The following is a 22,061-nucleotide window of genomic DNA, read 5'->3' on the forward strand; positions in this document are numbered from 1 at the left end:
GATGGTTGCTAAGGTATTTTGTTTAGTTACTATGGTGTTACTAGGTGGTTGGTAGTTGTCAAAGATGGTTACTATGGAGTTTTTATAGAGTTAATAAAATCTTTAATAACGAGTGCCTTCAGTACGGCACTCGGCCTGCGGCCTCGTGCCTATGGTCGAATAGGCACAAGCATGGAGCAATATCGCAAGGCCACGAGTGTAATATTGCATTAAAAAATACAAAAAAATTTAAAAAATTTTTTTTATTGGTTTAGGGTGGTTGCTAGGGAGCTCTTAGTGGTTGCTAGGGTGCTGTGACTGGTTGCTAGGGTGTGGCTATGAAGATTTTAGGCCATAACTTATTGGTTGGTTGATAATATAAATCCTCTGAGGGAGAGAGAGAGGGAGAGATGCAGGGGTGACAGGCCCTTTTGAGTCTGTGTGTGTGAAAATGTCGGTTGGGATTCAAATGTTTTTAGAACTCCCAATGTAAAGTCAATGGGACTTTTTTGGCCGCTTTTTCGTCCGCTGTGCGAACATCGTACACCCGATCGCTTAGAAAAGTCATAGCACACCTCTCCTCAATGAGCCGGTCGATTTGACACCTCACTCAGGGGTCTGTGACAAACGGTGCGGGGCGAGTTACGCGCCAAACTTTTGTCCGGAATAATAAGAAAAAGAAGAAGAATAACTAGAATGTACATTTCCTGAAGAAAATGTGAAGTGGTGCTTGCAGTGGCAAAACTCGCCACTCGGTTGCTAGGGTGTTATACATGATTGCATACGAGCCAACAACCATGTCTGTACGATGTTCTGGTGCTGAGATATGGCTTATTCATGTTGTTCTGGGTGGTTGCTATGGTGTTCTGGGTGGTTGCTATGGTGTTGCTAGGCGTTTGCTTGGGTATTCTGGGTGGTTGCTAGGCGGTTGCTAGGCAGTTGCTAGGGTATTCTGGGTGGTTGCTAGGGTATTCTTAGTGGTTGCTAGGCAGTTGCTAGGCGGTTGCTAGGGTGTTCTGGGTGGTAGCTATGGTGTTGCTAGGCGGTTGCTAGGGTATTCTGGGTAGTTGCTAGGGCGTTGCTAGGCAGTTGCTAGGGTATTCTGGGTGGTTGCTATGGTGTTGCTAGGGTATTCTGGATGGTTGCTAGGGCGTTGCTAGGCAGTTGCTAGGGTATTCTGGGTGGTTGCTATGATGTTGCTAGGTGGTTGCTAGGGTATTCTGGATGGTTGCTAGGACATTGCTAGGCAGTTGCTAGGGTGTTCTGGGTGGTTGTTATGGTGTTGCTAGGCGGTTGCTAGGGTATTCTGGGTGGTTGCTATTGTGTTGCTAGGCGGTTGCTAGGGTATTCTGGGTGGTTGCTAGGGTATTCTTAGTGGTTGCTAGGCAGTTGCTAGGCGGTTGCTAGGGTGTTCTGGGTGGTTGCTATGGTGTTGCTAGGCGGTTGCTAGGGTATTCTGGGTGGTTGCTAGGGCGTTGCTAGGGTATTCTGGGTGGTTGCTATGGTGTTGCTAGGGTATTCTGGATGGTTGCTAGGGCGTTGCTAGGCAGTTGCTAGGGTATTCTGGATGGTTGCTAGGGCGTTGCTAGGCAGTTGCTAGGGTGTTCTGGGTGGTTGCTATGGGGTTGCTAGGCAGTTGCTATGGTATTCTGGGTGGATGCTAGGGCGTTGCTAGGCAGTTGCTAGGGTGTTCTACGTGGTTGCTAGGTGTTCTGGGTGGTTGCTAGGCAGTTGCTAGGTGTTCTGGGTGGTTGCTAGGCAGTTGCTAGGTGTTGTGGGTGGTTGCTAGGCAGTTGCTAGGGTGTTCTGGGTGGTTGCTAGAGTTTTTTGGTGGTTACTAGAGCATTTCTAGACGTTGCTAGGGTGTTCAGGGTGGTTGCTAAGGTATTTTTGTTAGTTGCTATGGTGTTACTAGGTGGTTGGTAGTTGTCAAATATGGTTACTATGGAGTTTTTATAGAGTTCTTAAAATCTTTAATAACGAGTGCCTTCAGTACTATGGCCGAATAGGCTCAAGCATGGAGCGATATCGCAATGCCATGAGAGTAAAATTGCTTTAAAAAATAAAAAAAAAATAAAAAATATTTTTTTTTTGTTTTAGGGTGGTTGCTAGGGAGCTCTTAGTGGTTGCTAGGGTGCTGTAACTGGTTGCTAGGGTGTGGCTATGAAGATTTTAGGCCATTACTTATTGGCTGCTTGATAATATAAATCCTCTGAGGGAGAGAGAGAGGGAGAGACGCAGGGGTGTCAGGCCCTTTGGAGTGGTGTGTGTGTGAAAACGTCGGTTGGGATTCAAATATTTTTAGAACTCCCAATGTAAAGTCAATGGGACTTTTTTGGCCGCTTTTTCGTCCGCTGTGCGAACATCGTACACCCGATCGCTTAGAAAAGTCATACCACACCTCTCCTCAATGAGCCGGTCGATTTGACACCTCACTCAGGGGTCTGAGACAAACGGTACGGGGCGAGTTACGCGCCAAACTTTGTCCAGAATAATAAGAAGAATAATAATAATAAGTATGCAAGAGAACAATAGTGATGCCTTGCTTTCAGCAAGCACCACTAATAAGTATGAGCAATAACAATAGTGATGCTTTTAAAAAAGCACCACTAATAATAAGTTTAAGTACAATATCAGTATGTTGGCTCTCTCAAGCCAACTTAATAATAAGTTTAAATTGGATTTCAATATGTTGGCTCTCTCAAGCCAACTTAATAAGTTTAAATAGGATTTCAATATGTTGGCTTTCTCAAGCCAACTTAATAATAAGTTTAAATAGGATTTCAATATGTTGGCTCTCTCAAGCCAACTTAATAATAACTAGATTAAAAAGTTCGTCGAGACAAACTTTAAGTTGGCTTGAGAAAGCTGGACCAGAAAGTTTGAAGAAGTTTAAAGCAGTTTGGAGTTTAAAGTAGTTTGAAGTTTAAATTAGTTTAAAGTTCAAATTAGTTAGAAGTTTAAAATAGTTTAAAGTCTAAATTAGTTTGAAGCTTAAATTAGTTTAAAGTTTAAATTAGTCTAAAGTTTAAATTAGTTTAAAGTTTAAATTAGTTTCAAGTTTAAAGTAGTTTAAATTTTAAATTACTTTAAAGTTTAAATTAGTTTGAAGTTTAAATTAGTTTGAAGTTTAAATTAGTTTAAAGTTTAAATTAGTCTAACGTTTAAATTAGTTTAAAGTTTAAATCAGTTTGAAGTTTAAAGTAGTTTACAGTTAAAAAGTTGTTGGGGGTTTTCTAGTGGGTTGCTAGGGTGTTTTGGGTGGTTGTTATGGTGTTGCTAGGTGGTTGCTAGGGTATTCTTGGTGGTTGCTAGGCGGTTGCTAGGGTGTTCTGGGTGGTTGCTAGGTGGTTGCTAGGGTGTTCTGGGTGGTTGCTATGGTGTTGCTAGGCAGTTGCTAGGGTATTCTGGGTGGTTGCTAGGCGGTTGCTTGGGTGTTCTTGGTGGTTGCTAGGCGGTTGCTAGGGTGTTCTGGGTGGTTGCTATGGTGTTGCTAGGCGGTTGCTAAGGTATTCTGGGTGGTTGCTAGGGTGTTCTGGGTTGTTGCTATGGTGTTGCTAGGCAGTTGCTAGGGTATTCTGGGTGGTTGCTAGGGTGTTCTGGGTGGTTGTTATGGTGTTGCTAGGCGGTTACTAAGGTATTCTGGGCGGTTGCTATGGTGTTACTAGGTGGTTGGTAGTTGTTACAGATGGTTACTATGGAGTTTTTATAGAGTTCTTAGCATGATCTTGGCATGATTTAGCACTTAACTAATTGCTATTAGCATGTAGCTATTCACTGCTAGCATGTGTAGCATGTTGGAAGTGCTGTTTGCTAGCATGAGTCAAAAGAGCCAAACCTCATCTCTATACGAAGTTCTGATGCAGAGATATAGGTCTTGTAAAACGGTTGCTAGGGTACTCAAGTTTGGTTGCTATGGAGTTGCTTGGGAGCTGGGAGCTTTAAACTTAAGAAGTTTAAAGTGGTTTGAAGTTTAAAGTAGTTTACGAGTTTTTGAGTTTTGCGTTTATAAGTTTAACCCCCAGAGGTCGGCGGTATCGCCGGCGATACCAGCTCGCTTTTTTTTAGCAGTGTAAAAGAAACTCAAAAATACTCGGTTGACTTTGATTTTCCATTGGAGTTTCATACATCAATCGATTCTGTTAAATGTGTATTATTTTTGTGTATACTCACAATAAAAACAAAGTGTTGTGCTTTTTGCCAAATAAAGAAAAATAAACACGAAGCAAGTTCTGCCTCCTCTCTGTCAGTGTAGTCCATTCTGAAACGCGTCCGAAAATGAACCATAACTCAGCGAATACTCAGTCAAACAGGCATACAGATATACAGGCATGAAGCTTGAATTCTCTTCTTTTAAACAAAGTAATTTTTATAAAAAACAAATATTCACAGTTTATGTAATATGTATGCAAAGAGAGAGATGTCAGTCGTTCTCATCTCAGCTGTAACGACAATGAGAAGAAATCAACCACAGACTAATTTTCTTCCAAAAAATTAATTCAAACTCTCTACTTCCTGCCGAACAAAACAGAAGATTGGTTCAGAACGTCAAATGATCCTCATCACTCTGGCTATTTAAAAGAGCCTCCCCCAACACTAACTAAATAACTGGTCAATGGCTAGCTTTGTGGCCAACTACGGACTGGTTAAGATAAAGACAGTGTCCTCACAGTCCAGAGCCTTAAGTCACCCATCCTGGCGCCACAGAGTCTGCAAAAGACCCTTCTAATGACCAAACCAACGAAAACCCCCCAACTAAGAACTTTTATGAGCCCAGCTAAAGGAAGAACTTGTCAATATGAGGGGGTTTTTAAAAGACAAATTGGTTCAGAAATGACACCACAGCATTCCTGACCCCTCCTCCTTAAGACCTCTGAACAGAACAAACAGTGTTCTGTCTCTTCAAACCAGAGAACTGATTCTTACCAATAAACTACATAAAATCATTTAAGAACAATTCTCAATGGACTTACAATCAAACAATCACGCAACTACATAATCCTGTGTGTTTCCACCACTTATATGCATATTCTAATAAGATATGTTTTAATCCCATATAATTCATGTAATTGTTATAATTATTAGGTGTGTGAATGACAGTGTGTACTGTTTCATATCAATGCTATCTTACGAACACAACTAGCAAGATGGCTTGAATGATATCGGTGTAATATGTTTTGATCTTCTTTTAATTAGAAATCATGTCTAAACTGTGGCCTCTGTCCTCTCTGCTTAAAAGTTAGAGAACACACCAACACTCCAGATTTACGATGAGACAAAGCCAGTGTCTAATTGGTCCGCTCTCTTCAGGAGGGGGGACAAACTTTTAGTTAAAACCTTAGACCCAAAACTAAGTTTTCTCTCTCGCTGCTCTAAAAGCTCTAAGCTCTCTAAGTTCCGGCAGACTAGTACCATGTAACAAACGAGCAGAAATAACCCAAATCAAGATCTGTAGAACATGGGTTAAACAGTTTCATTCAAGCCGTCTTACTACTCTCGTCTAAGTCTTCTTTTCTTTTCTAAGTCTTCCTTTATTTTCCGATTGAAAGTCTCGGTTTTAAGTTAAGTTTTGCTGCAAAGTTTCGTTCCACGATTCGCGGCTGCAACGCACGCTTTCAACTTCAAAGACTCATTCAACCATCAGCAACCGCCAGCCACACGTGACTGGTTCTCGCCCCATCTATCCATGCACAAGGAGACCACAGCCGACGAACGAACCCGGGGGAACCCTCTGTTACGCAACGAAGGGAATTCCCAAAAAGGAACGAGAAGACAAGCAAGTAACCTCCAGACTGAAAGCTAAACTGGTGTATTTATATAACTTTAATAACCTGCCTAAAACGATAGAAGGGTTAAATTAATGTTTGATGGTTCGTTCAGGTCATGTCTAAGTGCATTATGGAATCGTGAGATTTCATCCTTTCACTCTTAAACCCACTCTTTCCTCACTCTCTTCCTTTCTGCAACTCGTATGAATGTGTGTGTGTGTGTGTGCGTGTGTGTGTGTTTGTGTTAGACATTAGCTGTACGTGTTAGTATATAATCAATAAAGTATTGTTTGTATTTGAAAAGAGATTGCTTGTGTATGTGCTTATCAAATTTTATTGTCTTGAACTTCGATCAAAAGTTACCTATGCTGTTACCCTATTTCTTAATTTACTGTTAGGGGGTTATTCTTTCTTGGCCAGGAAGATATTATATTTCCTAGAGTTAATAATTGTTTATGCTTTCTGTTCATTGGATGAACTGTAAATTATCATATTATTGATTCTGTTACAGTAAATAATTGAAAATAATTAAATTATTAATTATTGATCATAATTCGTTATGAATAATAATTAATAATATTTATACGTGGGCGTATAAACGCTACATTTATGGTGGAGACGAATGCGGGAAGTTTAACCTAAAATTGTAAGCATATACGAAGTAATTATCTTTTCGAGAGAGATCCGGACCTCTGAGTCTGTGTGTGACGTATGCAGCGCGCGCCGCGCGCTCTGTTTGAATGACTGTCTGCTGAGTGAATACACAGAGAGCTGTTACTCTAGTCTAGGCTGCCTGCCTATTTTTATTTTATTTTAAACTGCAGTAAAATAACCCAAGATATAAGATCTCACACAACGACAAGGTAACAATTGAGCGTGTCCCTCGATTCCGAAATACTTTAATTATAGCTTAAGACATCTGCGTGTTCCAGAGTCTTTCAAATAGCTATAACGTTATGTGTGTTTGTATCAGTCAGAGAGCTGAATGAAATTAAAACTGCAGTAATTAAAATAACCCTGTAAAGGACGAATGAGCGTGTTCCTCATAAAAGTCCTTTGACTCAGTGCGTGTTCCACTGGGACGAATATTCTCCTCACAGATTAGTCTTTATTTATCAGGTTGTCTGTGCGTGTCCCACGGCAATCCCCGTGATAAACTATAAGCTTATCTGTGTCTGTTCAATTAATTCTCGTGTAAACACTGCGTATGTCCGAGTGTAGTTGAATAGGAATTATTTAAAGTTGTGTTCAAGTAAAGCTTGACGTTGAAACTCAACCAACAGTTAAAAACCCTGTTGTTTTTGCGTGCTCAGATAACATTGCACAGAGACGATCCGCCGAGATCGTTTGTTCCATCTATTACAGCACAAAGCTGTCCTTTAAAGTTAATCACTCTTAAACAACCGAGTGAAGCCCCACGTCGTAAAAACAGCTACGAGTGGTGTCCTTTATTTGTATTTTTGAAATGCGCCGACATTTCATATAATATGATCGACGTGCATATTCTTTGAACATTGTTTGAAATGTGCCGAAATTTCATGTAACTTAACATGCATTACTGTTTACGAGCTGCAATTCACAAGTTCGCCCACTAGAGTTTGTTTTGTCGCCATAGTTACAATCGTGACACGGAAGTCTTAACCAACGCTTCCGGGGGAACTCGGACCCCACAGCAAAGCCCGTCTGGCCACAGTGTAAACAAACTGAAACAAACCCATTTGTGGCTAAGCTAAGCTAAGCTAAAGCTAAGCTAGGTAGTTGTTTACATTGAGGCCTAACCTATACTAAAGCCTTAAGCATTATTTACGGTTGTCATTGACAGTGGTTAAATACAGTGTCTGTTTGAACAACGTTAAAGGGATTTAACCATTTAAACACCTTGATGTTTACACCTGTTGGTCTTTTCTTCTTTCCTATTTGACCTGTCTCATATTATACTTTACCCATATTTTTCTGCGAAAAGGAAATTTCGGTTCACAATTATTACTTTCATTTACCTGCATTTTACTTGAAAAGAAAATACTGGTTTATGATTATTAATTGTCAAATTTTAATTTGATTTAAAAAGGGTTTAAATTCTATTTTCCTAAACAGGTAATTTCTAATGATTTCTCGATTTATTTTTAATAAATCTAATTTCATAATTTTTCCTAATTTCTAAAATTCTCTTTTAGATTTAATCACTTCAGGTGAATACATTTTTGAACTTTGAAAGCTTGGGAGTAACACACCTGAGCCTCAATAGGAGACATTGGTATCTCACTACAAGTGTCAAATAAATCAGAGATAACCCTCTCTTACAAAGTTTTATTTTTGAATGTTTAGTTGTTGGCAACTATCAATTCTACACTCGTAGTTCGACACAAAGGCTTCAGAGCCATTTGTGGACCCAATCTCCTTTCACTCCTTCCTCTTCCTTCTTTACACGTCTTTCCTGTTCTGTCCTGCTTTATTCCATCCCCTTTCTTCACATTTGTAGGAAACAAACCTGGAAGAACCATCAATCGAGTCTAAAGAAAGAGAAAGATAATTTTTCGAAAGAAAACAATTAATAGGTATTTGATTTGTAATCAAACCCTCTCTTGTTCTCCATACTCTCTCTGTTTTGTAAACACAATTTACAATTTAACATCTTATCCAAGATAAATTAACAGAGACAAGTGTTGAGCAACTGTCGCCTTCATAGCATCCCAGCTGTAAGCAGTCCAACTGACGGTGTGTGGTGTCAATCCTGTAAAACTCGGAAAAAGGTATCAGCATTATTATTGTATTATTTTTCCTTGTAAACATAAACAATAATATTGTTTACCTTTCTGGAAACAGATTCTCACCGATAGGCAGCATTTATGAGAAAAATAATATTTCTCCTACTTAAGAATTTTCTTTCTTGTTTTAGTGAAATTGGTTTTAACCTCTCTCTCTTTTCCCCTTTCTCAGTTGAGTGAAACATCACGAGTTTAAACCAGTTTTTCATTGATAGGAAATATTTATAAAAATATTTCTCCCACTGAAAAAAAAAAAAAAATCCTTGCAATTGAGATTTGTTTTAACCTTTTCTCTCTCTTTCTCTCACTTAGTTGAGTGACAAAGTTTCCACATCACTAGCCTACCTGTCTACACTGAGACCAACACTTAGACATTACAACACTTCACTATTGTTGTACAGTCACTGAAACGACACTTAGCTGTTCAACCACATAGGCTTACACCCCACACAGATCTGTGTCAGTCTCTTCACCCCAGCGTGCCAACATGCCGTGGACGACAAACCCCACCGACGTGGACGCCTGGCTCAGAGGCATTACGGACTGCCTCACACCAAAGACAATTGAACTGTTATTATTTTTAATAATAATCATAATTCTGAGAAGATTCCTGACACATGATTCAAGCCAGAATCAAAACCACAACCACGTGGAACTAACCAAGATTATCTGTTCCCTAAGCAATGCCTTCACAGCCCAGCTGACACTAAGCGACAAGCACATCACCCACCTTCGGGAGGAGCTGACACGTGCCCAGAGCCGCATGGACAAGCTGGAAGTGAAAGTCCAGGACGACTTCAAGCGTCAGACCACTGAGTTCCTGAGGGAGCTGATGCACACCCAACGCTGCACAGACCAGCTCAAAGCGAAAGCTCAAGTGCCTGACGAAGTGGAGCAAGAAACAAAGAAACAAGTTGACAAGCTCCAAGAAGCCCTTGCAGCCACTGAAAGTGACAAACAAGAATTAAAGACTGTCCAGAAACACCTGGTAAACCAACTCCAGTCTGCTGAACATCAGCTAGAGAAAGCTAAAGCTGACATTGAAGATAAGAACTCTGAAATTAATGCTCTGAAAGACCACCTGGAAAGGTGCAATGCTGAAATCAACCATCTGACCCAACAGCGAGATGACGTCAACGACGAGCTCTACGCGGTCAGAGATGAACTCCAGCACATTTTCCAACAGAAACCAGAGCCAAGAAGGGAGAGACCTCCCTCAGCATCACCACTGCCGAGCAGGACAGAGTCCTCCATCCAAGAACTGCCATACAGTGAAAGAAGTGAATGGCCACAACCCAAAACGTCACAGGCCTTCACCACAGAACCGTTCACTGCCAACAAGCAACGAGAGCTCATCCAGGCAGACTCCAGAGCTGCACCGGCGATGACCTTTAAAGATCTCAACAAGCTGGTTAAGAATATCACTCCGTTCAACCCGAACTCCACGGAATGCCCGGACATCCAGTCCTACATCCGAGATATCAACTTCCACCTAGAGGTGAGACCTCATGTGACTGACAGAGACAGGTTCTACCTCCTCAGATCGACATCCAGTTCAGAGGTACGAAGCTTCCTAGACCGACAACCTGCTCATGTCAAGTCAAACTACCAACTGCTATGTAAGACACTGATAAAAGAATTCATAGGCCCAGAGTCAGAACACGGTGTGTTAATCGCCTTGGAAACCAAACAAGGTCGACACGAGACTCCCCAAGCATACTACCACCGTTTTCGACAAGCCTTCTTTGGTGCACATAACTCACCTGAACAAGAAGAGGATGTGAACTTCAAAAACCTCTTTCTGAGAAACCTGCACCCCGGATTAAGTCATCATCTTGGTCTCGAGGCCTGCGCAGACACAATGACAATTCAACAGTTACGTGACCTGACGCACAAGGCCCACATCAAACAGAAGATGTCCTCAAAGAAAGGTTTGAAAACATCCACAGTTTCAAACTCCTTCAGCCAAGACACAAGCCTTGCACTGGAAGACAACCAGTGGCATGACAACACCACAGTTCTTCGTAAGAAGCACAGAGAACGTGATTCCCATGCTGATGACAGATACCACACCAACCACATGGAAAAGCCATGGGACCAGCCACGCTTCTCAGGAAACCCACCTCGGCACAACTCAGTTAAGCACAGCACTGAGTATGCCCAAGAACAAGACAGTTTACCCTCAGAAGATATGGAGCAACTAATGAGGCGACTGGAAGTGTTCTTAGAAAACAGGCTGAACACGGAAGACCACTGATTCATCTGATGCACCTTCATAATGAAGATGACAACCACTTGTTCTACAACAACACAGAACAGAGTGGTCTCTCACAGTCAACCACTGACAAACACCCAGAGGTACCAGAAAACACCATCCTGGCTACCCATCACTCATAAAGAAACCACCAAACGAGCTCCAAACTCAAGAACCATATGTGTGCTACAGAAACAACAGTAAGCCCAGAACGTCAGAAAGTCTGTCACAACCAAAAGGTATCATCGGAGGAATGCAACAACGGAGACCAAGTTTTGCACCACAGCTTCATCCAGCCATGCCAAACTGCCTCCCAATGTCTGCCAGAGAACTTCCTGCCTTACTGGTTTGACTCCCAGCAGATCACAGAAGATCCCTTTTCCAAGGCAAAGAGGCAACAAGCTCATCAAAGCTAAGCCATCAAGCAAAGGGGGGAGCAAAACAGACTGAAACAGATCTGACCATACATACATACATGCATACATCCCTAATACATACATACATACACTACACAACATCCCTAACATACTCACTAACATACAGAAGTTAACCGCCTCTACTGTGCAAAACATTCAACAAACATGTTTTCCCCCACAGGTAGAAACTAACTTCAGAAACTAGCTTAACAACTTAGCTACACTTACCATAGGAAACATGGCAACTAACTACTCATCCAACAAGTACACCTGAGAACACCTATCATTACATCATGATCCCTGACACCTTAGCTGTGCAACAGTAGTTACAATTCATATCAGGAGGAACACTCAACTGCTTTGTTTTGTTTTACCTCTTCCTTCCTTCCTTTTCTTCTTTTATTAGGTAAAATGCCTGTCCGCCCCATAAGGGTCAAGGTCACAATAATAGGATTGACACACCACGCCTAATATTTGTAAGTCACCTCAAAACGAATGTGAGCCAGAGAACTCCCTGCATCATTCGAATCACAAATTGAAAGGTAAATTGGTCTAAACCTAGAACAATTTAGAAGAGAATAAAACAAACAAATCAAATTTAGTCACAAAATTAATTAATCACCGTCCCAAAACAAATTAGGATAACGTCCTAAAATTGAACTAAACTTTAGTCAACGTGATTAACTATATTGAGAGAGTGAACCTGTTTATGCCTAGGTAATCTAATGCCCTGCACCAGTAAAGTGACCAGTCATGGAGGTGTTGTCTTGTTGTTTGCTGTTTGTGTTTGCTTCCTCTACCCATTTCTCCAGCGTTCACCGATGTCTTCTACTCAACACATCGTCGACCGAAGGGGGGATATGTAACGACAATGAGAAGAAATCAACCACAGACTAATTTTCTTCCAAAAAATTAATTCAAACTCTCTACTTCCTGCCGAACAAAACAGAAGATTGGTTCAGAACGTCAAATGATCCTCATCACTCTGGCTATTTAAAAGAGCCTCCCCCAACACTAACTAAATAACTGGTCAATGGCTAGCTTTGTGGCCAACTACGGACTGGTTAAGATAAAGACAGTGTCCTCACAGTCCAGAGCCTTAAGTCACCCATCCTGGCGCCACAGAGTCTGCAAAAGACCCTTCTAATGACCAAACCAACGAAAACCCCCCAACTAAGAACTTTTATGAGCCCAGCTAAAGGAAGAACTTGTCAATATGAGGGGGTTTTTAAAAGACAAATTGGTTCAGAAATGACACCACAGCATTCCTGACCCCTCCTCCTTAAGACCTCTGAACAGAACAAACAGTGTTCTGTCTCTTCAAACCAGAGAACTGATTCTTACCAATAAACTACATAAAATCATTTAAGAACAATTCTCAATGGACTTACAATCAAACAATCACGCAACTACATAATCCTGTGTGTTTCCACCACTTATATGCATATTCTAATAAGATATGTTTTAATCCCATATAATTCATGTAATTGTTATAATTATTAGGTGTGTGAATGACAGTGTGTACTGTTTCATATCAATGCTATCTTACGAACACAACTAGCAAGATGGCTTGAATGATATCGGTGTAATATGTTTTGATCTTCTTTTAATTAGAAATCATGTCTAAACTGTGGCCTCTGTCCTCTCTGCTTAAAAGTTAGAGAACACACCAACACTCCAGATTTACGATGAGACAAAGCCAGTGTCTAATTGGTCCGCTCTCTTCAGGAGGGGGGACAAACTTTTAGTTAAAACCTTAGACCCAAAACTAAGTTTTCTCTCTCGCTGCTCTAAAAGCTCTAAGCTCTCTAAGTTCCGGCAGACTAGTACCATGTAACAAACGAGCAGAAATAACCCAAATCAAGATCTGTAGAACATGGGTTAAACAGTTTCATTCAAGCCGTCTTACTACTCTCGTCTAAGTCTTCTTTTCTTTTCTAAGTCTTCCTTTATTTTCCGATTGAAAGTCTCGGTTTTAAGTTAAGTTTTGCTGCAAAGTTTCGTTCCACGATTCGCGGCTGCAACGCACGCTTTCAACTTCAAAGACTCATTCAACCATCAGCAACCGCCAGCCACACGTGACTGGTTCTCGCCCCATCTATCCATGCACAAGGAGACCACAGCCGACGAACGAACCCGGGGGAACCCTCTGTTACGCAACGAAGGGAATTCCCAAAAAGGAACGAGAAGACAAGCAAGTAACCTCCAGACTGAAAGCTAAACTGGTGTATTTATATAACTTTAATAACCTGCCTAAAACGATAGAAGGGTTAAATTAATGTTTGATGGTTCGTTCAGGTCATGTCTAAGTGCATTATGGAATCGTGAGATTTCATCCTTTCACTCTTAAACCCACTCTTTCCTCACTCTCTTCCTTTCTGCAACTCGTATGAATGTGTGTGTGTGTGTGTGCGTGTGTGTGTGTTTGTGTTAGACATTAGCTGTACGTGTTAGTATATAATCAATAAAGTATTGTTTGTATTTGAAAAGAGATTGCTTGTGTATGTGCTTATCAAATTTTATTGTCTTGAACTTCGATCAAAAGTTACCTATGCTGTTACCCTATTTCTTAATTTACTGTTAGGGGGTTATTCTTTCTTGGCCAGGAAGATATTATATTTCCTAGAGTTAATAATTGTTTATGCTTTCTGTTCATTGGATGAACTGTAAATTATCATATTATTGATTCTGTTACAGTAAATAATTGAAAATAATTAAATTATTAATTATTGATCATAATTCGTTATGAATAATAATTAATAATATTTATACGTGGGCGTATAAACGCTACACAGCTAATTAAGTTTTAATGTGCTCCGCCCACAGAGAGCGTGCGCTATTCAAACGCAAATGTGAGGCGATCCATACAAAACCTGTAAAACGCCCATCAGCTGGATAACACACACCGCGAGTTTACTTTCAGACTTATGTACTTTACGATGCTGTGAGGAATAATACTATCTTGATAATAATCCTGCAAAAATTTACCTCAGAAGTTCTGGAAGTATCATTTCGAGGAGCAAACGGATCCCGCTGAGGAATTAGGTCAGTTCTGTTTGCTTTGTTCTAATCGGAATGAATGAACGCAAAGATGCGCGCTGTTGTGGAGCTACTACAGCTGGCAAAAATACTGTTTAAATATGAATCGCGAATACAAAGAAAGATTACACTGGAAATATTGTTACAATTTTAAATGTTGTTGTAATTGTATAACCTTAAAAAAAAAAACTGTATATAAGGATAGATGTAAACAAAATCTTAAAAGGTCATTATAAGCCTTATCTTTAAATAATTTTATTATGCTTTATTAGTTACACATTTGGGAAGAGAATATATTCCAAATCTGAAAATACAGTATGAGAACAATTAACTGCACAATTACTAGAAATGTTTACCTTGGATATTGTACAATTTGCAAGCAAAATTTGTGGAAAAAACAACAAACCAGTTATATATTGTCCTTGCATTCTTGTGGCTCAGTCACACACCTGAATGAAAGGCTCATTACCTATGCAGCCTCATTATGCGGGCCCCATTGACTCAGGTGTGAATCACGCCCACCCGCATATGGCCTTTCCAAACAAAAAGTGTTTTACAAGATTTAAATCAATGTATTGTGTTATGTGAATGATTAGGCAGTGTTATGTGAATGATTTTCACATAATTTTGAAGAAAAAATTCTAGGCAACGACATCCATTAGTCAAAAGTCTTATTTACATATATTTAGAATGTGTTTTATGGCCTTATTTCAGAAACTTTAGTTTTTTGTTTTAAAAAAAACATGCATAAACATTATTCTATCAAAAATACAAACATGTACATGCAAGTTGTTCACATATTATGGTAGCCCTGTTTGTGCTAAATAGAGTGAATTTACACCTTTGCCATTAATATGTTTATAAGCAACTGAAAAAAGCACAAATGTCAGGGCATGTCAGAACATCTCAAGGACCCCAAAAACCCCTCAGACTCCAGAGGGTTAAAAAAGGTCACAGAGAAAATTAAAGCACCATGGTACAATAATACTATGCATGTTCTAAAGAGAGAAACCCGTAATTTAGAGCGTAAATGGAAACAAACTAATTTAGAGGTCTTTAGAATCGCGTGGAAAGACAGTATGTCACGTTATAAAAAGGCCCTAAAAGCGGCCAGGGCTGAGCACCTCCGCAAACTAATAGAAAACAACCAAAACAATCCTAGGTTTTTATTTAACACCGTGGCTAGACTAACAAATAAACAGACGTCACCTGAGCAAAATATCCCGTTACAGTTTAGTAGTAATGATTTCATGAACTTCTTCACTGAGAAAATAGAAAACATCAGGACCACAATTGTAAACGTTCAATCCTCAATCGCACCTTATAATTCAGCCTCAATTTTCCCCCCGCAAGAACAATTACAGTGCTTTACAACTATAGAACAAAAAGAGTTAAATAAACTTATCACTTCATCTAAAACAACAACATGTTTATTAGATCCTATACCAACTAAACTACTGAAGGAAGTGTTATCAGGCACATCAAAGTCAGCTCAGTAGAGCCGTTTGGGTCCAACAGCGCAACGGGTTGCTATGGTTGCTACTACAGTTACTATGCTCACTGTTGCTACGTTCAGACGCGCAGTCATTGCGTGCAATGAAGAGAGCAGAGAGCGCGCAGACAGATGAAACTTTCAGCGAGTGAAAAACGCAGAGAGATAAAACTTTCAGTGAGTGAAAAACAATGGCATTTTCAAAAATTAGTAAAGTTGACGCTGAAAACCGAGTTTTCCGGTGGGAAAATACGCATTTATTCTTCCTGCATCGAGCTGTAACTGTTACAAGGCCTGTGTGTCTCATTTGCTCCGAGTCTGTCGCGGTTGTTCAAAGTGGAAACATTAAATGTCATTACGAAGCTAAACATAGACACTTATTAGAAGAAACTTATCCTCAGCAGTCCGAGGTAAGGGCGCAGAAAATAAATGAGCTCAAAGCCCAGTATGAGCGATCTACACGGGTCGTCCTCTCTCACTCATTCGCCGCCCAACATCGAGCATATGAGTGTTCACTGAGAATACAGTGAATTTTAGACAATTTTATTTAAATTTCATAAGAGGTTATTTACATTTTTATGGACTGTACAAAATAAGAGATAAAGGGTTTCTTGCACTTTTTATTTTTCCAACACTGGTGGCACTATTTTTTGCATGTGTTTCTGAATGATATTGCTGATTATCAACATTAGATACATTGATTTAGTTAAGTAGAGACAATACAAGGAGGTTTGCGTTGATTGTGATAGTTAATCTCAGTTCAGCCGAAAAAAGCACTTTAGTTTTCCTTTTAAGTTGTTAATGTTGAAATTAATGTATGTTTAGTGCACATTTAGAGATGAAGGCATTTTGCACAGTTTCCTTAATCATATTTGTTGTCAGACATTGTTACTGGTTGAATTCAGATATTTTGTACCAAATCAACTTAAAGGACATAACAGAACAGCATTAAAATTAGATCAGTTTTGTGAAGGATTACTTATGGCTGCTTATACATATGAAAATACATATGTTTATCCATAACATTATATTTTGTTCAATAAAAAAAAAAATGTTATCTACACTCATTTCTTTAGTCTGGTAAAACCCATCAATTCATATTTTTAGGTATATAATTGTCCGGACCTCGGCTGGTGAGGAGGGTTCATTTACTGGACCTCAAGCGATTTTAGTTGAAGACCCCTGTTATAGACCCATTTCAAATCTACCTTTTATGTCCAAAATACTAGAAAAAGTTGTGTCCACTCAACTGGGCTCTTTCTTGCAAGAAAATGATATCTATGAAAAGTTTCAGTCTGGATTCAGGCCGCATCATAGCACTGAAACTGCGCTCGTTAAAATCACAAATGATTTACTTTTAGCTTCTGACCAAGGCTGTATCTCTATACTAGTTTTACTTGATCTAAGTGCTGCGTTCGATACTATAGATCATACAATACTCTTAGATCGACTACAAAATTATACTGGTGTTCAAGGACAAGCATTAAGCTGGTTTAGATCATACTTATCAGACCGCTACCATTTTGTCTATTTAAATGGAGAAAAATCGATCATAATTCCAGTAAACTATGGAGTGCCGCAGGGATCTGTGTTAGGCCCTCTGTTATTCTCAATATATATGCTGCCACTTGGAAATATTATAAGGAAACATGGAATTAGTCTCCATTGTTATGCTGATGACACTCAAATATATATTTCATCACGGCCGGATGAAAACGCTAAATTATCCAAATTGACAGAGTGTGTTAAAGATATAAACGATTGGATGACGCGTAATTTTCTTTTATTAAATCCAGACAAGACAGAGGTAATACTTATCGGTTCAAAAAACCGCCCACAGAACCTCTCACAATACAACTTTGACATCGTAGGATGTCCTGTTACTTTATCCTCTACAGTAAAAGACCTGGGTGTTATACTCGATTGTAACCTGTCTTTTGAAAATCATATTTCGTATGTTACAAAAACAGCCTTTTTCCACCTTAGAAACATTGCTAAGCCACGTAATATGCTATCAGTTTCTGATGCAGAAAAGTTAGTTCATGCATTCATGACCTCGAGACTAGATTACTGTAATGCTTTATTAGCTGGTTGTCCTGCATCCTCAATAAACAAGCTACAGTTAGTCCAAAATGCAGCCGCTAGAGTTCTTACTAGATCAAGAAAATATGATCATATAACACAGATTTTATCATCACTACATTGGCTACCTATAAAGTTCCGTATTAATTATAAGGTATTGCTACTGACTTATAAAGCCCTAAACGGCTTAGCTCCAGTCTATTTAACGGATCTTCTATCACCCTATAATCCATCACACTCTTTAAGATCAATAAATTCGAGGCTTTTGGTCATACCTAGGATATCCAGGTCCACCAAGGGAGGGAGAGCATTTTCACATTTGGCTCCAAAACTCTGGAATAGCCTTCCTGATACTGTTCGTTGCTCGGACTCACTCTCCCAGTTTAAAACTAGATTAAAGACGCATCTTTTCAGCCAGGCATTCATATAATATTGTTAATCTCACAGTTTCAAACTACAATCCGGCCTCTAGTTCATAAATGCCAGAGGAGAACTGGCCCCCGACTGAGCCTGGGTTCTCCCAAGGTTTTTTTTCTCCATTAGGTCACCTGATGGAGTTTTAGGACACCATTAGGTCACCTGATGGAGTTTTTTCGGTTCCTTGCCACTGTTGCCTTTGGCTTGCTCAGTTGGGGATATTTTGGGGATATTTAATTTTATTCTATCAATCAATAAATTCCACTAGAAACAAACTTTGTTGTATTATTTTAATTTAATACTGTGAAGCTGCTTTGATACAATCTGTATTGTGAAAAGCGCTATACAAATATACTTGATTTGATTTGATTTGATATTGCATAAATCAGACGAGTGTATTAAAGCCTAGTATGACCCATGTAGGAGGTCGGGTTTAGGAATTATAAGGCTTATGTCCTTCATTCAAGCTGAAGGTTTATTTGCAGAAGCTCAACTGTGTTTCACTCTCATATAAACCAGGAATAAATTATACAGTAACACAGTAATACAGTAATACAGTAATACAGTACAGTCTCTTCTCAACTACTGCCACTGTAAACTGTGATGATGAACACAAACTGCAGGTCATGATCGATATGAACATATGGGGCCCTATCTTGCACCCAGCGCAATTGACTTTGTACAGCGACGCATGTATCATTCCTATTTTTCACCCGCGCAAAGCGCGCTTTTCCCTCCACAGAAGCACGTCGCTAAACTAGGGAATGAACTTGCGCTCCCTGGGCGGTTCAGCGCAAAAAAGGAGGCGTGTTCCGGCGCAAACGTTCCTTCATGCTATTTTGCAGGTTTAGAAAACAATTGCGCCACTAACCAGGAAAAAATAGTTTAAAGTCAGTGGCGCGTTGCGCATGTTATTCATATGCTATTTTAAGGGCGCATGCTTGGCCATAATCAATGTAGCGTGTGCACAACGCGCATACACTTTGATTCTCTAATCTACACAGAAGCAGCAGTTTTCATTTTTGCAAATCATACATTATTACGATAGATAGATAGATAGATAGATAGATAGATATAGATAGATAATTTATTATAAAAGCATACATCTAGCTTACACATTTACCCAAATTATCATACGCCTTTTTAACCGAAGTTAATTTGGGTGTGTTTCTCCATCCCCAACCTCCCTGACGAGAGCGTTGCTTTCCTCGGCTGTGAACCGCTCCAGGCAAATGCGCCGTTTTAATAGGAATCCGCTTTAGAACAAGCGCGCCTGCTCTTAAAGGGAATGTGAGATGACGCTCTGATTGGTTTATTTCACGTTACGCCCAAACCACACCTATGAATAATGAAGCTCTTCAGACCAACCCATTTTAGATTTGCGCCTGGCGCAAGAGTCATTTATCCCGCCGGGAAACTAGCAACAGCGCCAAGACCCGCCCACAAAGTTACCTGAGCTTTGCGCTTTGACACTTGCGTTTCAGATCGTTAAAATAGGGCCCATGATGTTAATGTCCTACAGGTGATGCGTCTGAACATTCATCTTCTGCAGCTCCAGTCGCTTCACCAACACTGATTCCAGTCAGAAGCTCAAACTCTGAGAAGACATCAAGCCGAACTACAGCAGCAGCTCCTACACAAGGTTCATGATCACATGATCACTGTAGAAATAGATTTATTTTTGGTGAATGGCGATAGTCATTCTCCTCCTGACAGCTTGAGAGTGAAGTAAGAAGATAATAGATGACAGATTCGTGCACATATTCATCATTTCTGTGATGTGAAGCTCCAGTATTATGTGATGATGATGTTGTGTATTTGTGGCATTATGTGTTGAACTGAACTAACAGACGTGATCCACAGATCCAGCTGATACAGCATCAGAAACTGGAGTCAGTGTGACTGCTGGATCATTATACAGAGGTACGACACGTTCATTTATACTGACAGCTTTATAACATTAAACTATCAGCCAGTCTGTAAATGCTTCATCAATAACTGTTGATAGTTGAATACCCTTGACTTCAGTCATGTACAGTTTCTCTTCTTCCTCTCATGTTTCCTGCAGTGATTGTGAGTATTGTTGGGATCGCAGTGTTTGCTGCTCCTACTGTGATTCTTCTTCAGATCATCTGTGCAAGAAGAGCTGGTGAGTTTTGAGTCGCACACAATCTGATGATTCACACTCATCTGATCTGGAACAATCTGCAATCATGATAAAAACACATACGAGAGGTCAGTCAATGCTTTTATTTTGCAGGGAGGAAGGACTCGAAGCGCCCAGAGGAAATAGAGATGCCGACAATATTAGAATAAAATACTGATGAGTTTAGAGCCAATCTGCAGCAATATTTACAATAGCAAAAACTTACAGAGGATTGTTCATTGTTTTATTTTCTTCTTCTCAGAAAACAGAGAAAAGACTCGCTTATAGTGACATAGTCATGTTTAGATACATTTTTCTTGATTTTATGGATATATTTTCCTACAGTGTTGAAAGTCATTCTCTTGCGCTTCATATGTAAACTGCTTTAAATATAATATTAATACAGTAATGGACAGACTCAGACTGTATAATCTCTCTCTGTTCTGTGTGATGGAGCTGATTTGAGGATTCTTGGATCTTGTCTGTTCATTCCTGGTTTTAGCAGCTTTTTTCATTTTGAATGATTGCTGTAATTTTCTTAATAAACCTCTGCAGTTGTGTTTAATAAGTCTCCTTTCCTGAGATGTTTGTTAGGAATATGTTAATTCCCCTTCATGAGCTGGTAATGTATCTGTAAGTCCACTGAAGCGAGTTGTAGTTGAGAAGCCGCTTCAATAACCGAGAGCTAGATATTGGGTCTTAAACACCTCACGACACCCTGAAGGACCCACTGAGAGGTCAGACTTGAAGCACTGTTCCTGAGATGCTCTTCTTGGTGGTTAACTGTAAGCAGCAGACAGATCCAGCAAGAGGAGAACTGAGGATTCGGAGGCTCCTCTTGCCAGTCTCAGAGCTTCAATAACCGAGAGCAGGGCCGTCTCAGTTTAGTGGCGCTTCTGAAGCCAGACTGGTTGTTGTCCAGGAGGATGTTCTGTGTGAGAAATGTAGATAGTTGGTCGAAAACGACTCGTTCAAGTGTTTTAGCAAAGTGGTCCAGAAGTTCAGGGAGTTAAATCAGTGGTGCTTGAGAAATACATCCCAGATCTTCCAGAGCATTTGTAGTGTTGATAAAGGAGTCTGGCTCTGATATATTTCTCAAGGCTGGAGAGAGTGAAGCAGAACATCTCGGTTACGTATGTAACCCTCATTACCTGAGTAGGGAACAGAGACATTACGTTGGATGACGACGAATGGGGTTTCGCTTAGAAAGCCTCTCACCTTCGAGTATACAAAACGAGCCAATGGCAAAGAAATGCCATGGGTCTGCGGAATTTGCATAGCGTAACTCAGCCCCACCCCGTGGGTATATAAGGAAGAACGCTGGCAACATGCAGATATGTTTCTTTGCTGAGGAGCCGAGACTGAACTCCAGCGTTCCAGCGGTACAGTGGAAGTGGCAGGCAGACGTAACCGGTTACCAGTGTTGGGTATAGTTACTTTGGAAAGTAGTTAATTAGGTTACTACGTTACCATCAATTAAAAGTAATCAGATACGTTACAGCGTTATCTATTCATAAAAGTAACGCGTTAGAGTACTCATGCGTTACCAAAAATTAAAAGCCGTTTGCAGCGGCTCACACACAGCCCCCGGCCCCTTTAAATGCACCTAGACGTCGTGACTCCTGACAATGAATAACGTCAGTCATCCGACTAAATTAACACTGCAGGATAACAATAACAGGAAAGACAGTCAGCAATAGGCT

At 40.1% G+C, this 22,061-nt stretch overlaps 1 protein-coding gene across 2 annotated transcripts in view; it reads left to right on the forward strand.

The window, feature by feature from the left end:
* Positions 1-20,878, forward strand: part of LOC311084115 (uncharacterized protein) — an 88,692-nt gene extending 67,814 nt beyond the window's left edge. The window contains exons 4-7 of one of the 2 annotated variants that reach the window (XM_084115966.1): positions 19,735-19,854; positions 20,076-20,135; positions 20,281-20,361; positions 20,473-20,878. In XM_084115966.1, the coding sequence (XP_083972092.1) occupies positions 19,735-19,854; positions 20,076-20,135; positions 20,281-20,361; positions 20,473-20,528 (317 nt within the window). In that variant the 3' untranslated portion in view covers positions 20,529-20,878. The remainder of the gene's footprint in view (positions 1-19,734; positions 19,855-20,075; positions 20,136-20,280; positions 20,362-20,472) is intronic. The other variant, XM_084115967.1, reaches the window with a different exon arrangement.
* Positions 20,879-22,061: the final 1,183 nt, after the last annotated feature.

The sequence above is a fragment of the Abramis brama genome, assembly GCF_963993115.1.
Source record: "Abramis brama genome assembly, chromosome: 1".
In the NCBI taxonomy this organism is placed as follows: domain Eukaryota; kingdom Metazoa; phylum Chordata; class Actinopteri; order Cypriniformes; family Leuciscidae; genus Abramis; species Abramis brama.